This window comes from Sciurus vulgaris (genome assembly GCF_902686455.1).
Source record: "Sciurus vulgaris genome assembly, chromosome: 6".
In the NCBI taxonomy this organism is placed as follows: Eukaryota; Metazoa; Chordata; class Mammalia; order Rodentia; family Sciuridae; genus Sciurus; species Sciurus vulgaris.
The window spans coordinates 74,479,522-74,497,600 of NC_136466.1; the positions used below are offsets into that span (position 1 = coordinate 74,479,522).

The 18,079-nt window shown below is 37.0% G+C and overlaps 1 protein-coding gene across 3 annotated transcripts in view; it reads left to right on the top strand.

Moving 5' to 3' along the window:
* EPB41L4A (erythrocyte membrane protein band 4.1 like 4A) overlaps positions 1-18,079 on the top strand; it is a 236,437-nt gene that overhangs the window by 119,100 nt on the left and 99,258 nt on the right. For all 3 annotated transcript variants that reach the window (XM_079143527.1, XM_079143526.1, XM_079143525.1), the window contains 2 exons: positions 7,879-7,930; positions 12,595-12,673. In XM_079143527.1, coding sequence (XP_078999653.1) covers positions 7,879-7,930; positions 12,595-12,673 — 131 coding nt within the window. The remainder of the gene's footprint in view (positions 1-7,878; positions 7,931-12,594; positions 12,674-18,079) is intronic.

Here is an 18,079-nt window from a genome sequence, read left to right on the forward strand (position 1 = left end):
AAGAAATCATGCTCAGAGCTAATAGAATAGTGTTGTACCACTTACTGAGATGGGAAAGACGGCAGGCGAACAAATTTTTTTTGGTGTGTTATTGTTTTGTTTTTGGGGGAGTGAAATCATCAGTACCCTTTTGGACACACAAGATTTGAGATTCTAATGGACATCTGAGTGGAGACATCAAGTAAATAGTTGGATTTAGAGGAAGATTCATCTGTCTGTAAACCTGGTAGTTGTCAGCCTATAGATGGTGTTTACAGCTTTGGGCTTCAGTGTGAAGCGTGAGCCTGGGGCAGTCTAGCCTTTCCTGGTTAGGAGATAAAGAGCAACCAGCTAAGGGGATTGCGAAAGTATGGACAGTGAAGTAGCAGGAGAAGCAAGGGGAAGGGCTGTCCTAGAAGCAGTGAACAAACATTTTAGGTAAGTGGGTGAAGATTCTGTATCTGCCATTAAACAACAGGAAGGTCATTGCCATATGCCAGTGATGCTACTGTACTGTTTGATTACCATGAGCACATTATTTTTTTGCTATATTAATGAAGTATAATTTTTTTTACCATCAATTGCTTATTTGTAAGTGTGAGAAATGATTGTTTATTGATAGTATATAAATTCGGGGTGGGGAATGATGGAGGTGCCAGACATCCAGGGGTTGTTCACCTGGGTGGTGGCACTAGTGACACCCTTACTTTCCAAGGGTTCAATGTACACACTCTGTTACATGCACAGCATTAAACTATTGTATTAAATTATCTATATGTTTATAAAACATAAATGAATTTCGTCTTTAGACCTGAGTCTCATTCCCAAGATCTCTCATTATCTATATGAAGCATATAGATAAAAAATGCAAAATGTGAAACAGTTCTGGTCTCAAGCATTTTGGATAAGGGATGCTCAACCTGTATTAAAGTGGATTCAGGAGGGGATGAGAGATATAATGTAGGACAACTCTTGTTTTCCAGAGATTCCTTTTAAAATATGGAAATGAAATGGGAAGATATGGGAGTCAGAAAGCTTTTTATTTTGGCCACACACCATGGCCCATGCCTGTAATCCCAGCAGTTTGGGAGGTTGAGACTGGAGGATCACAAGATTAAGGCCAGCCTCAGCAACTTAGTAAAACCCCCTCAAAATAAAAAGGACTGGGGATGTGGCTCAGTGGAAGCCCCTCTGGGTTTAATCCCCAGTACCAAAAAAAAAAAAAAACTTTTTAAAAAAAATTTTGAATAGGGGGAAAATAAAGGCATGAATTCATCCAAGAATGATTTTTCAGAAAGGGAAACTTTCATGATATGGGCACGAGCAGATAATTGGATGCACTTAAGTAGAGTGTGGATTGTTCCTTCACAGTAGCAGGAGAGAAGACAGGACGCAGCACAAAGGCAGGCAGATTGGTCCGTGGGCCGAGAATGCATAGGCCTGTCCACTGCTGATTGCTTCAACTGAGATCTTTAGCTGAGTGTGAAGTAGGAAGAGATGCCAGAGGATTAAGAACAGAGGAGAAAGTGCCAAGGAGTTATTTAGGCAAGTAAGAGGATACAGTGTAGTAGAATTCTGGGTGATTCCAAGGATTCCCTTGGATTATTGATGAGTAAATGATTGAGCTTTCAGTTGTGTGTAGCCCTTGGGTTTCTGCATACGAAAGGGAGGGAGTTAAAGTTAACCATGTATGGTCTCCCCATTTCCCCATGGACATGTGGAGGAAAGGATGTGTAAGGGAAATGAGGACAATTGCAAGTGAATGATTTCAGTAAATAAGGAGGGAGGTCAAGGCATGGGTTGGAGGGCAACAGGGAGAGACAATGAAAGACTAGTAGGATCACTGAACTGGATGGCCTTCTGGAGTTAGAATACTAGAGGAAAGGAGCCAGGGAAAGAGGAATCGGTAGTTGAGAATTTTGAAATTAAAGTTATGCATATTAAAGTTCAGATAGTAATCTAGAGAGTATCTTGGCCTGGGTATAAGATGAGAGGAATTCAGTTCTGTGGATCTGTTGTTCTGTACTTGGGGCAAGTGTTTATTCAGTGTTTGTTTCTTCATTTTAAATGGAAATTGTAATAATTCCTGTATCTTAAGATATTAAGAGGGTTAAATGAGAAAATAAGTGTAAAGTCTTCAATAGTGGCTGGCACAAGGTAATTTAATATTAGTCATTGCTGTTATTTCTTTGGCCCTAAGAGTGGTGCCAGAGTCCAGAGTCCTATGGTGACCCACTGCAGTCCACTTGCTGTAACATGTGGCCCAGTTACTATTTCCTCTCCTTCCAATGACAGGCCCTTGGTTTTTTCTCTGCCGAGAGTGCTTGGTTATGGTAGTTTTACCGAAAGTCATTAGGCTTTTGTGACTCATAGCATGGAGAAAATTAAGACCATACCTCTTAATGTTGCTTGGAGGACCCGAGGGCTCTTTACAGGAACACTGGGAAAAGCACAGATAGCTGTCACCACAGGCCTGGATTTCTTGGAACATATGTGTGAATTATGTTAAGTCTTAAAACTCTCAAGAGTGAGCTGTTCTGTCATTTTTTGAGATCTTTGTGGCTCCAGTTTCCTGACAAGTGACCAACACTTTTTTTCCTCCCCAGATCAAAAGATTTGCCAAACTGACAAAAACTATGGTGTGTTTAAGTCCTTTTCTTTGGCTTACAGAAAATATTAAATAGGAGTGTAGCATTCTTAGATTCTCTAAAGGAGAATCAGCATTATACCCAGTGTGAAATAAGATGCGCCAAGGCTTTTATTATTTTATTCTCTCTGTTCTTTATTTAAAACTCTTGAGGTTTTATTCTACTTTTAGAACTCTAGGAGACTCCAAAAGAACACTTGGAAAAATGGAGGGTTGTATCCTGAATTTAATATATATCTTTTCAAAGTGAGGATATTGATTTACTGGATAGCATTAGTGTTTAAATATCTAATCCTGAGACTGTTACCTAGGAAATTGATGAAATTGAGACATTATCAGCCAAGGTGGATAAAGGAAGCCCAGGGCGTTTAGCCAAGACCGTCATTGTGTGAAGGGTCTGTCATTTCTCTCCAGGTTACATCAGTGCTGCTATTAAGATTGACAGAACTAAAGCAGTAAGACTACCTAACTGCTTGCCTCTCCCATCCTGGGAAAGAATAAGAGCCAGAGAGGATTGTGGTCACAACTCCTTAGTGACTGGGTGTTTGGGAGATGGTGTGTTAACTCTCTGCTACATTAAGAAGCACACTGTGTGAAATATGGATGAGACCCAGGTCTGTCTTGGTTGATTTTTATTTCCTGCAAAATAGGTTCTCATGCAAACACCAGGATATATGTATCAAATAGAGAGGAGTGGCAAGGGGAAAAGTGACTGATGGGGAGGCTATCCTAGAGAATGAACAGGTTGCTCTTTCTCCTCATACTTACCTGGGTAGACAGGACAGCTGTCTACTCAATTGCAATTCAGAAAAGCCATTCTCTAGTGGCCAGTACCACATTATGTAGTTCTAGGATTGGTGCTTCTCTTTCCTTTCACCCTGGGCAAAGTCTGGAGAGGTGATTTTTCTTTCTAGGAGTTCTTAATCTGTTTTCTGTTGCTGTAACTGAATACCCAAGATTGCGTAATTTTATAAAGGATAGAAGTTTATTTTGGCTTATGATTCTAGAGACTAAAGTTCACATTTGGGTGGCTATATTTGGTAAGGGCCTTGTGTTGTGTTATGGTGGGCAGGTGGGCATGTGAAGAGACAAAGCAGGAGGGATGGTTTTAACAACCCACTTTTGTGGTAAATAATCCAGTCCCCAGAGAATAGCATTAATCCATTTATGAGAACAGTGCCCCCTATGACCTAATCACCTCTTTAAGAATCCATCCCTTCTCAGTACCATTATGTTGGGGACCAAATTTCAATATGAATTTTGACGGAGACAAATCACAGCCAAACCACAGCATTCTCCATGAATGTTGTTGTTCTTTTTTTCCCTATTTGTTATCTATTTGGGCAGCTTTGATTTTGTTTGCAGAGGACGCAGAGTATTACATTCAACTGTTGTCACTTAAAAAATGGACTCATTTGCTTTAAGAACAGTTGAGCTGATAGACACATTTCTTGTAAAATAAGGTTCTTTTCTCCCCCATTTATTTTGAGGAAGATTTTTTTTTCCCTAAACACACTGTTCAGTGAAGCCTTCTTATACCACCACCCTGCAGAATTTATTCTCTTTGTATGTAATTTTATTATCTTGCATGTGTGCATCATATACACATTATTATCTCACCTACTACGTTATATTCTAATTATATGTCTGTGCATCTCCTTTTAAGCTGTAAGTGCCTTATGGTTAGAGACAGGTCTCATTCATCTTTTTGTGTACCAGTGTTCCCCAGGACAGTGTCTAACATGATGTATAAAGAAAAAGTATAGTGAGTATCTATCTATGTTAAATGAATGAATGAAGGATACTCCAGTGTTAGAGCCTGCCTCCAGAATATTGGCACCCCATGCCCAGTGTTCTGGATTTAGCCCTTAAAACTGGAATACTGGGTTCATTGGCAAATTCTTGAGCCCCTTTTCCTTTTAGGCTATGGAGCAACATCCGGATGTATCTCATTGTGATCTGACATGTGCTGTGTTTGATTGCTCGTTGATAACGGGTGGTGACAAGTGCCGTCATAGTGTGGTTGCTTTGGTTCCAAGGTCACATCTTTCCCTTGGTTGAACATAAGTGGGTTTTGCATTTCAAGATGTTGGCTTATGAAACTTGGTAGCTTGTGTTTATTATTTATGTTCTGGAGCATTTATCATTGTCTGACCTCTGTAACTCCTGGTTTCCATTTTGATCAAACGTGATTTGTGCATGGCAAGCTCTGGATTACTGCTTAGCATATCTAATGTGCAGAGAGTTGATTGAATGGCCTTTGAATCTTGCCTCTTCTTTTTCTTGCTGCAGAATTATGATTTCTAACTCATCTCAGAATCTTCATTACATTGTTTTGCTTCGTGAGTTAAATTATTTTCCATTTTTCTTATTGGTGCATTATAATTATACATAGTTGTTACATATTTATACATTCACACAATATAAAATGTAATTTGGTCATTGTCATTCTCCAGCATTTCCCCTTTCCCTCCCCTCTTCTTCTCACTGGTCCCTTTCCTCTTCTGGTCTCAATTGGAGTTTTATAGGATCCCTTCCCTTGCTTTTCTAGCCTTTCTAGCTTTCATATACCAGAGAAAACATGCAAACCTTGACTTTCTGAATGTGACTTTTTTTGGTTAATATGATGTTTACCTAACAAATTTAATCACTCATGGGAAGAGATTTATTTTAAAATTGTACAGATTATCACTAATGTGACATTTTAAAGATATGTTTTTGAGTCTTTGTTACTCCATTTAAAGAGCTTCCTTTCTTTAGCTGGATTTTCCAGTGACTGACAAACATTCTGAAGACAGGAAGATGAAACAAAATGAAAAAAAAAAAAACAACAAAAAAAGACAGAATATATACTAATATTTACAGTTTTTATGTTTTGATGAACCAGTTTAAATTTAATTAAAATTTTAAAAAATTTATTACCAAAGAAAAATAATCATTTGTAGTTTGTCACCTTGGAATGATGATGTTAGAGCAATTAAAAAGCTCTCCCCCAGTTTGTTCATTACTAATTTCAAGATTAGACCAAAGGCTTGGTCCTTTTCTTCCTTTCTTGCTGCAGCACTGATTGAGTCTTCATGTGTAAGTGATGTGTCAGTCCTAAATTAAGATCAGTATTCTATGTGCTTTGACATCTGGGCTCCTAATGGCTCATCTTCAAGAACGCTCCCTTCTGTGCTCTTGTGGAAAAGCACCCCCTCCCTGCTCAACAACCCTTCCAGACCCCAGCCCACTGGCATCTTGATCTTAGCCTTGTGAAACCCAGAGCAAAGGGACCCACTGACTTACAGAACTCAGAGATAATACACTGGTGGTGTTTTAAGCTTTAAACCTTGCAGTCATTTGTTATGCATCAATAGAAGCCTAATGCAAGTGTTGGTGGGAATTTGTTTGTTTTCTTTGGTTTCCCCCTCTTTGAGAAATACAGTGATAATCAAATCTTTTTATTTAACACAAATGACAAAAAATAGTCCACCCACCTAATGTTTCCATTTTGTGGGAAGAATCCATACACAGAGGAATGGGTGTGCACTGTGTCCAACACACAGTAACATTTGGATTGGTTTTGGTCTACTTGGATGAACCATGGTTTCCCTATGTATCATTATTTTAACACCAAAGTCACATCTGGGCTCCATCGTGGGCTCCAAAAGCATCAGCAATTACAACCTCTGCTTCAAATAACTTTTCTGTTTTAAAAGTAAATGATTCTGGACCTTTAAAAAATGATCGACACCAGGATAATGAGCATTTTGTTTTGTTCCACTTGTGTATGTTGGTTACTTTCCTTTGTAAAATACTGGAAATTTGAAGCTACCATATGAGTGACACAGAGTGAAGATTAGGTATGCACAAATAGGGTTTCGTATATAATAAAATGACTGTGACATACAGTGTGAAGACAAAAGGTAAGGGGGCTGTATAAAATATAACTTATATTTATAATTCTGTGCCTATTACATAAGGCATTTCTTCCCTCAGCCAAGGGGAAGGAAAGGGGAAATTGGCAGGTGGGTTCTCTTGGACTTCACTTGCAGCCCCTCATTTCTGCCCAGGTGTGACATGGAAGGTGTGAATGCTCTCAGCTGGGCAAATGCAAGAGTGCTAGAGATAAGGTAGCTCAGGTGGGCCAGCTCCTACCTCCCTTCTTCATTCAGGAACCCAAGGAAATGGAATGGGGCAGCTTGACCTTAGGGCTTCTCAGATTTGTCTAGAAGACTGGGGGAGAAGCTCCGTCTCTGCTCCCCCGCAGATCCTCCAGGGCAGCCCTCAGTGCCTTTCCCTGTGTGCTTGCATGGGATCTTCTGGTGCCTTCTCTGTGCTTCTATGGCTTCTCCCTGCAGACAGAGAGATGCTGGAGGCTTGAATCTTCTCTTTCAGTGATCTTATTTCACAAAGGTGAAATTTAAAGGAAAGTCTCTTCCCAGGGCCCAGAATTCTCCCACCCCTCCCTGAAATTTGATTCGTTAAAGATTAATTTGAATTAATAAGTACCTTAAACTGGCTAATGGCAATTATCAAGAATGACCCTGCACCTTAATAATAATCATCCCTAGTATGTGTTACATATACGTAGTGTGAGCCAGTGGCTACTCTAAAGATGTTCCATGATGTAACTTATTTAATCAGTGTAGAAACCCTGTGAGGAAGGTTCAGAGATGTTCAGTTACTTATCCATGCTACGCAGTGATGACGAGGAGATCCTGAATGTCATCCGCATGGTCCTGCTCTGGGACTCAGATCCTCAGCCACTGTACAGAGCTGCTTTCCTGCATCCTTAAGGGTGGTTTGATTTAATTTGCCTTTTCCTAACACCTGGAGCAGTACATGTAGGGGATGGGACTGGAAGTGAAGAGGTTGGGGACATTTTGAAGGGAGAATGGCTTTAAGGAGATTGCTGTGGGAATTTGGAAAGACACTTGGAGCGCATTCTTCACAGCCATCACTTCCCCAGGAATGGTAGTAAGAAACCCACATGCAATTATCTTAATTTACTGACTTTATAATCAGTATGATAATTCAGCCAAGGGCCCAGCAAGCTCTACCTCTCTCCTTTGCATCTCCCTTGACCTCAGCATCATTTTCCTTTTATGTTCCAGTGGCAAAATGCTCTCATGTATGTTCATGTACATATATGATAAATGAAGCATTTTACTATCAAGTATTTAAATGTTACTTAAATAACATTTTGCATATATTCTTGAAGTAAAGGCCAATGAAAAGCAACTAATTGTATTTTCTATCTCACACAGTATTGGCTGGATCCTGCAAAAACCCTTGCTGAACACAAAGAACTGATCAACAGTAGGTATTTAATTTTAACTTTGTTGAGGGGTGGCTTGATATAAAGTCCGTGGTTGGGTGCAGAAATGGGCCTTCGTCCGTAGAGGTAAGTACTAGTATTCAAGTAGCAGATTGTGGAAGTGGTTATTCCATGTCGCGTTGCTGAGCTGTCTGCAATTTTAGTTTAATCAGACTCTGAGTGAATCCTAATGCTGTATTGAATTTGTCCTAGGGGTGCATCTTCCCTTGATTTTTTTCTGTGATTTTTCTATATGCTTGTCTTTAAAATTTGGCCTTAGTACAGAAAAGGCAGAGAGGCATTGATTTGAAAACAAGATGATGGGTTAAAGAGTGGTTTTAATTAAGGGGTGCCCTTGTGACCTGAAAAATTACTATGGCTTCAGAGAGAGACAATCCATTTTCAGGGGTTAGCTTTTGGTTTTATCAATGTGGGTATTACTAGAATACTCAGTATAATTAAGTATATATATTCTTTAATCTTAATTTCAATAGCTCATTTTTTATTTATAAACACACACAGGTTGCATAAGTGTACAACAGAATAGCCCTTTAAATTTTTTTAAATAGTAAAATATGCATAATGAAATATACTTGACTATTCTTTGTGTACAATGCAGTGGCATTAAGTGCATTCACATTGTTGTGCAACCATCTGCACTGTCTCTCCCTAAACTTTTTTCATCATCCCACACTGAAGCTCTCTTCCCATTAGAACATTTGGTTTAAAAGTGTGAATTATTGCCCATCAGAACCTACTGGATCCTTTTGGCCTCATTGCCCATTCGGAGTCTGTACTTTCTGTGACTCTTTCACTGTTGATTGCGCCATGTTTCACAGACCCAAGTAGGAACACAGATAGGCTTTGGAAATGAATTGGATGCTAGGAACTCAAAACCCCCAAAACCAAATCCTGATTCTCTCAACATCAACATAGTTTTTGTCTTTCTGCTTTTCCACCTCTGTGGAAGACACCACTGGAGTTTAAAATTATTAATTTAAAAAATGCCAGTTGGAAAATTAGAAAAATTTCAGGAATGATTATTTGAAAGTAACTGGGCTTGGCGGCGCACACCTGTAATCCCAGTGACTCAGGAGGCTAAGACAGGAGGATTGCAAGTTCAAAACCAGCCTCAGCAATGTGAGGCACTAAGCAACTCAGTGAGGCCCTGTCTCTAAATAAAATACAAAATAGGACTGGGGATACTCAGTGGTTGAGTGCCCCAGAATTCAATCCCCAGTATCCCCCACCCCCTCAAAAAGAAAATAAACTCACAGGTTTCTTTTATAAGGTAAAGATTGAGATGTCTAATGAGGTGATAAAGAAAAAAATGTAAATTATTTTAAGGTGCTTTAAAATAAAATTTAAAATTTCTTTGGCACATTTTAAGTATCTGTAGACATGATATAAAATAATTTATTTAAATATCAGTGTAAAAAGTAATTTTTTTTGTCCTAAAGATATTAATACTATTAAAAGCTGGATATGCAGTAAGAATAAAACACTGTTACAATTGAAGAAATAGGATATTATTGAAGAATACTTATATTTCATTTCATGAACTAGTTTGATAATTAGTAAGAAAATGGGTCTCAAATCCCCAGTAGGATAGTCAGGAGGAACATCCATAAAAATGACAAAACATTTGCGAGTCACCAGGATTCTTGTAGGTAAGTCTTGATTATTCATCATGAAAGGCCTTGAAATTATTAGTCTTCACAAATGTTAGGTTAGGGGATTCCCAATTTCTGCCTCCTGACTTTTTTGCTAAAGAAAAGTAATATTAATTTCAAATTCCAGATTTATCTTAAATGTTGAGTGTATAATGGCATGGATTTAAGATAATGATAATTTAGCTGTTTGCTTCCTTAGCATCAGATTTTTAAAAAAAATATTTTAGGTGTCAGTGGACCTTTATTTTATTCATTTATTTATGTGTGGTGCTAAGACTTGAACCCAGTGCCTCACACGTGCTAGGCAAGCGCTCTACCACTGAGCTACAACCCCAGCCCCAGCACCAGATTTTTGCAGTTAGTCTTAGAATAGGAAACCAAAAGATGTATGGCTAGCCATAATCTTGTTCCAAAATGAACATTTCCTTACCCTTTGATTGCTCTTCCAAACGATGTATATGAGAGAATTTGCTCATACTAAAGGAATTAGAATTTTGGTTTCCCTGAGAGGCTGCATAGAATAGTGCCAAAACAGTGATGAAGACTAGCTATTTGCAAACTTGGTTTGCACCCCTGTGGTGGTAGGCAAATTGCTGAACTCTTTGGAGTTTTACCTGCCCTGCATCTGTTACCAGGTGGTTGTGGAGAATGAAGTGTTTATGAAACATTTTTGTACATTACCTAATTCAATTCAAGGTAATGATGCTTTACATTTAGAACACAAACCACTTTTTTTTTTGGTGGGGGGAGGGTACTGGGGATTGAACTCAGGAGCACTGGAGCCACATCCTCAGCCCTATTTTGTATTTTATTTAGAGACAAGGTCTTGCTGAGTCGCTTAGTGTTGCTTTTACTGAGCCTGGCTTTGAACTCTTAATCCTCCTGCCTCACCCTCCTGAGTGGCTGGGATTACAGGTGTGTGCCACCATACCTGGCCACAAACCACTTTGCGTGGGGCTTTTTGAGTGGGGAAAGGTGGGCTAATGTGGGCCAAAAGTCCTTAGAGAAAATTAAGTCAAACTGTTTTTTGTTGTGTATTTTTTAAACTTCTGCTTAACTGCTCATCACTGAACACATTTGAAGTGGTTGTGCTTGGTAAATAGAGTGTAATCTGTCATGTCCCACAGAATAAAAGCAGCTCTGAGGGTCTGGATAAGGCCTCTGCCCTTTGTGCACTGTCTCGGCAGCATCTGTGTACCTCCCCACCCCCTAGGTGCCAACCCCAGCAGCCTGCGGGCATAGGCAGGCCCATCTGCTCAGAAACACAGAGCTTGATTGACACAGACAGAGCAGCCAAGGGTGGACTTCCTGGTTCTTCTAAATATTTAATAGTCTTGCCTCCCTGACATCTATGTTTAGGAGTAGAGGTGTTATTTTTCAGAAGCACTAATATAGTGCTTAAATAAACATTAAAACATATAAACATCAGTAATTTTCAAAAAAATAGAATCAACTCTAAGGATAAAAAATTAGAGCAAAGTTTTAAAAATTTTGTTTTCAAAATTTTTGCCTTGGGAAGGCATTTCCTGTGCCTTCCTGAGGAAGATAGACGAGGGCGGAGATGCTGGCCTTGATTGTCATCTGTATGCTCAAACAGGCCTATGGGTTATTACAAACATAAGCATGTGTGTGTAATAATAATAAATAACAGTTGTATATTATGAACGTATCTTTGTTACTTGTTCTAATTTTTTTTTTGTCAGCTTCTAAATTTGTGACTTTATTTACTCAGTTAAAAATGGAAATAGAAAGACCAGGGTTATTGTCAGCTATTCAGTATGAGAGCCTTACTGGGATGCATGCTTCACATCTTTTCTTTATTTATGTGGGAGCTCTTTTGTTGAAAAAAAAATATATATATATATATATATTGCAACTGTGACCATCAGTTGGTGCACCAAGCAAAAAATCTTTTTTGAAATAAAGCACATTAGATTTAGTTGCTGAACAGCTTGAAAGTATGCAGTTTTGAAAATAGTGCACATCAGATCCATACCCTCTGACCCAGAGATATTTCTAGTAAAAACATAATATATTGTGATTGACACCCAAGGTACTTTTGTTTTTCTGCACAATGCAAGTGTTTTGATTACTTATTTTATGTTTGCATGTATAGGTACAATTCCAGGCTTTCTTTCTGACTATTTTTTGTTATTTGTAGATTTAATTTTTTGTGTGTCGTAAATGAATGAGACAAGCAATGTCTCTTACACATATAAGAATATATTTTCACATTCATAAAAGTTTAAGAATGACACAAATATTGTCCTTAATCCTATCACATAGCCCCACTGATAATTAAGAAAATTCTAACTTATCATCTTAAAGGTAGAAAGTTTGTAGTCCCTCCTTCCAAAATTTGCTACTAGAATTTCTTATGTATTTTCCCAGGAAAAAACTACGTGTATTAACTAATATTTTACTTTTCCTCAAAAGGGACCATATTTTTGCACCCAGGAATATAGATTAAAGAACTCCCTGTCAGTTTGAGTAGTTGCTTGGGATCATGTGTATGTGCCGTGGTTGTGGTTGACTTAAATGGTCCACCTGCTGCTGAGAGTCTATTTCCAACTTTTTGTAGAGAGGTTGAAAAAAACTTGGTAATTGAAGTGAATGATGGATGGTTTTAAAAATCATTTTTTTTATCAATATCCTTTTTTGTTATGAAAAATTGTATATATTAGAAATTGCAAATAATGGGAAAATATAAATAATAATAATTGTGCACAACCTTGCTAACCAGATAAAAGAAACAGTGATATTCTAGTGTATTTGGCCCAGAATGTTATCTGTGTTTGCTTATGGACATATACACACACATGTGTATGCATTTATGCATGGTTGGGCTCCTATTGTTAATAGTTCTGAATTCTGATTTTTCCATTTTGTTTTCTTATATCAAATTCTTAGCGTAATTCTTAGTAATTATGCAATATTATAATGCTACTTTGACTATGATGTGAAATATAGTTAATTTCTATTTCCTATTTTAGCTGGACCTCCATATACTTTGTATTTTGGTATTAAGTTTTATGCTGAAGATCCATGTAAACTGAAAGAAGAAATAACCAGGTACAGTACTGACTTTGTTTTTGAACAGATACCTGTATGGTCTATACAAAAGGCTTTATTAAAAACACATAAAATTGGGGTCAAACCTTTGGATATTTGTCTACATGGTTTTGTAATTTATTTCCTGTGAGGATTAAATTTATACTAGCATTGTGTGAGCCAAATCAGTGTCTGATGATAGATGTGTTTGAAAAATGACATGAACCTGGGTGACATGATGATAGATTTTGCATCTGCTGTGATGGGATATTCTGTATTATTACTGCTAAGCATGCATTCAGCCTTTGGATCCATATAGAAACAGCCCTTTGAACTGCATAAAGGAAGGATATTTTGATGCTTGGTTTGCATATGTAAATATACATTTGAAGAGTCAGTTATTTCCCTTTTATTAGTTGTAGTTAAAATATCAGTTATTCAGGTGTTTCATTTATCTCTACAGGAAAAGAAAATTATTTCTACTATTAAGAAAGGAGAGAAAAGACTTGTGCTTTCATGTATTACTTTACCTTTGTCATCAAATATTTTATTTCTGTGAAGGCAGAATTTCCAGTTGGTATTAATTAGGTTGTCAAAATAGTCATGCCAACATTCTGCAATGGCTTATAAAGAGCAGACAGTAGTGTGTTTAACTTATTTGACCAGTGACCTGACTGCATGTAGCAGCAAAAACAAAAGCTTTTTCCCTAACTTATCAATTTTCCAGTGAACCTTTATCATGGGTTCAAATAGAGCCTAATGCAGTATTTTAAAAATTGGAAATCATATCTTTGAGAACTAGGCAGCCTGTAGTTTTGTTTCCATTTCATTCTTTTATCTTAGACTTTTTTTTGGTCTTTATTTTGGATTGCACACAGAAGAGTGAGAAAAGGGTAGGCTAATCAAACCTTTCCATCCCACTCTGAAGTGCCACATTTAAGTCTCATTTTCGGAACACATGGATGCCTGCATTCCTGTCTTTCACCGTCACATTGTTACTGAGCACTTGAAAAGTGGAACACCAATTCAGGCTTTCTCAGTGCACACCTTTCTGGGAGAAGGGACACTGGAATGGAAGGAGATATTCACACAGGGGTGGTATTTACATTAGAAACGGAGTCCTAGTGGTATAAAAATATATGTGTACTCCTTAGGGAATTGCAAGGGAACAGCATTTTATTAAAATACAGTGAAAGATCATCATTTTGAGGTTGTCCCTGTGCTTCAGTTTCCTCAACTATAAAATTGGAGAAGCAACTGTCTCACAAGATTTTTATAAACATTAGATGGTAAAATGTATTTGAAGCTCCTGTAGTGCTCATAGTAAGTGCTGAGGAGTTATTAATAGTTATTATTTCATTTTTGTCTTGACAATACAGTGAAATTGAATTTTAACTGGGATTAGATTCCAAAAATATTTGATGTAGTGTTAAGTGTTACTTGAACTCTGTTCATCACATATTGAATGAACAGAAATTTCCCTTCAGGATCAACTATTGACTTGTTAACAGAACACATGGATTTTTGTATACTGTATGACCCCACAATATTTTTAGTATAACCTGTTTTTTCTAATGTATTAGACAAGATCATTTAGCTAAATACGAGGGATGGAGTTGGTTACAAATGGTGGTTATTTGTATTTTTTTGCCTAAAACATGTTGTTGAACTTAGATAAGTCAAATGTACATTTAATGTGATATCACTGTATACTTACTAATAGAGTGTGTTGAAGAGAAAACCACTGATTTTCTTGAATGTGTTAACTTGAAGGGATAGGACCTGAAAAAGTGAGTCAATTGCAAGATATAATTCTGGCAAAAGAAAAAACTAAAACAAAACAAAAAAAATCCCAGTCCCCCAACATATGTAGTATGTATGTATATGTGTACATATCTGTCTATCTATCTATCTATCTATCTATCTATCTATCTATCTATCTATCTATCTATCTATTATTTAGTGCTTGAGATCAAACCCAGGGTTGCTTTATCACTGAACTACATCCCCAGTCTTTTTCTTTTGTATTTTGGGCCAGGCTTTTGTTAATTTGCTGAGCCTGGTCTTGAACTTGCCATCCTCCTGACTTGCAGGGTTTACAGGTGTTCACCACTACACCTGACCCAACATATACTATTAAAGGAAAAGTGTGCTTAGTCCAGCATTTTCAAGTTATTTATCTTGATTCAGCTTATTCAAAAATGGTTCCAACCTAATCTGTGTTGTATACAAAATACAATGCTAGGTAGTAAACTTGCTTGTATGTAATCAACAATGAACATAATTTTTTTGAAAATCATGTTGTATGGATTTTTTTTTACCATTTGACCCATTCTTTTTATTCCCACATAGTAGTCCATAATTTATTTAACCGTGCCTTTGTAAATGGCCATTGAGATTATTTCTTTTTTTAAAAAAAAAGTTAATTATAAATAATGCTGCAGTGAATCTTCTCATGCATATATAGGATCATACTAGATGCAGTATTTCAAAAGGATATTGTACTTATGGGAAAAAGACTAGTAGTGAATGGACTAGAATGGGAAAAAGACTAGAGGCTTCTCTAGCATGCATGAGGCCCTAGGTTTAATTCTGGAAAACAAAACAACAACAAAAAACAGGCAATCAAATTCAACTAGAAGTTAGAATCCATTTTATCATTGCTACTAGGTTTTCTTTCTGGGTCTATACAGAATAAATCTAATAATCTCTCTTCTTTTCTTTAGTCCTTTAAATAATTTGTGTCTTTATGAGATCTGTTAAGCTTATTTTCAATTCTAATTAAAATATTTCCATATTCCTCCTTGTATTATATGTCATTCATACTTTTGCATCCTCTGCAGATTTGATACACATAAGTATACATTGATTAAGAAGACTGGCAGAGGTTCATATGTGTACAACTTACTGGTTGTATATTTCTGAGACGATTACATGATCTTTTAAAGTCTCACTTCTCATTTGTCTAAGGGAATTGTATTTCTTCAAAAGGGTGACTGAAGGAATATAAAAGTTATCCATGAGAAAGATTTAAAATGATACAAAAATTTTAAGTGTTCAATAGATGGTAAGAGTAGCTAAAATGGAAATAATGATGGCTATTTTATATTTTTCAAATTGACTTAAAAATTAGGAAAAGATCAATGCGGAGCCGTGAGCTAATAAGTTTTCCACATTTAGATCAATCCTTTAATCAGGACTTTCTGGGTGTAGGTGTTCTTTTAACTATATAGTCATCCTGCTTGTCTCTGGCCTGCTGTTGTGGAATTTGTCAGGACAGACTTCACTCACTCACTCTTCATTCAGTAACTACAGGGCGCTCGATGTTCCACAGGCCTAGTGAAAGGAGACTCAGCAGTAAGCAGCAGGGCTCTGGTTTCAGTCTCCTGGAGAGAATCTGCTGGATTGCCTAGCTATGATGCTATTGACATTTCCCTGAACTTCTATACATCTATCAACTTTTTCTTAAAAAAAAAAAAAAAAAAAAAAAAAAAAAAGAATGTTATTTCCAGATGACTCACTTATAACAGATTTTTTTAACTTATAAAAATGGGTGTTTGATTTGTTTTAATTTGCTTTTGTAATATAGAAAGTGGGAGATTGACATCTATTATTATCATTCTTTTTTTTTTTTTTTTCCTTTTCTTGAACGGTGGATTGAACCCAGGCTATATCCCCAGCCCTTGTTTTATTTTTTATTTTGAGACAGGGTTGTGTCTCGCTGTGTTGCTGAGGCTGGCTCTGATCTCATGATCCTCCTGCTTCTGCCTCCCAACTTGGATTACAGGTGTGTGCCATCATACCTGGCTATTATTATTATCATCATTCTTTTGTAATCTATAGTCTCTTTTCTGTGAAGATCACTGGTTTTAGCTTCTTCAGTCAACAGCTCAGCATATGCTCACTTCTTAAATCCTTGCCGCCTCCTTTCAGTATAAATGATGGTCCTTACCTCCCTCAGAGCTGAAGTATAAGTCTCATATTCCATTATGGTTACAAATGGCATTTATGAACTTTAAAGGGCTGTGCAAAAATGTAAATGATATTGTTGCTATTTGTTCTCATATCACTCATCAGTTTTAAACTTCAGAGTGAAAGTGTTATTCCTGATCTTTATTTTCTCTTGAAAATCACTAGATGTTTCTCTTGTTTTATGTCTTCCTAAGCCATACCTGCCATTTTCTCACACTGTTCACACTATTAAACATTATGACATTATAAATATTTCCAACACCCTTCACATTTAAGTTTTATTCATACTGATATGGCTGCAATCAAATGCTGTGTTCCTGCTCTTTGTGGGATGAAGAAAACAATCCTGTTCCTCATTACCTCCTGTGTAGGTAGGTTCTCCTCCTATAGTCCTGTATTCACTTTCAGCTAGAGTGAGAAATCGAATTTCTACCTGCAACAGGGTCTCAGGTCCTTGGAAGGTTCACTTCAAGCTTCTTGGGGTGAGCATTTGGGACATTTTTGATCACAAAGTCTCATGGAGCAAGGGGGTGGTCATCTTCCATTTGGGGCACCTTTAAGAATGGAGTCTTTTTGCCCCTTCTTTAAAAGCATGTCTTCTCCTTTGTCCACTCTTCTTAATGATTGCTCTAATGATTGCTAAATTGCTTATGGTCCTCCATGACTTGTACATCCTTGGTTTCAGTTCAGCTCCTTTCAGCAAATATCAGATGTGGGGACAGCTGTGAGGTTAACGCTTCCAGTCCTCACTCCTGCAGTGCAGCTTGTAGCACTGTCTTACATGTGAGCTGGGAAGGCTATCCCTTCTCCCCCAGGACTTATGATCTAGTTTGGGAGACAATGCTTATATATCAATATATTAATTTCCATAAATAAGTAACTAGGAATTGCTTCATGGAGCCTCTGCTTTGTAACATACTATGTTCTGAAACTTCCTTGTAAGCAGATCATTTTTAATCAATATTTTTTTTCCAATAGGGGCATAACTAGGTTCATAATATAATTCCTGTCCAAAACCTGACACTTTAAAGAATGGTAAGCAGAGTTATTAATAATCATACCACTATAATAGGCTTAAAGAGGATAGGACCATCCTAGGCAAACTAGAGTATAGGTTCAGCCTAATTAAAACCAGAGACAAACAAGGATTCAAGCATTCATTCTTAGCTTTAATCAGAATGACCCAGCAACTTTTAAGTCTTTTTAATTTAAATGAAATACTAAATTATATTCTAAATCCCACAAAATAGACAAAATAAGTGATATGTAATCACAGTAGACTTTGAGAGACTATAAAGTGCTTGTTTAGCATATGAAAACATGATCATTATCATAAATTTATATGCATCTAATTTTGTAGCACAATTAATAAAATTCTTAATTAAAAATAATTTTCTTGCCTTCTTTGATTTTGGTGGGTTTTTAAAATTCAGTGACTTAAAGATATCTGGTATC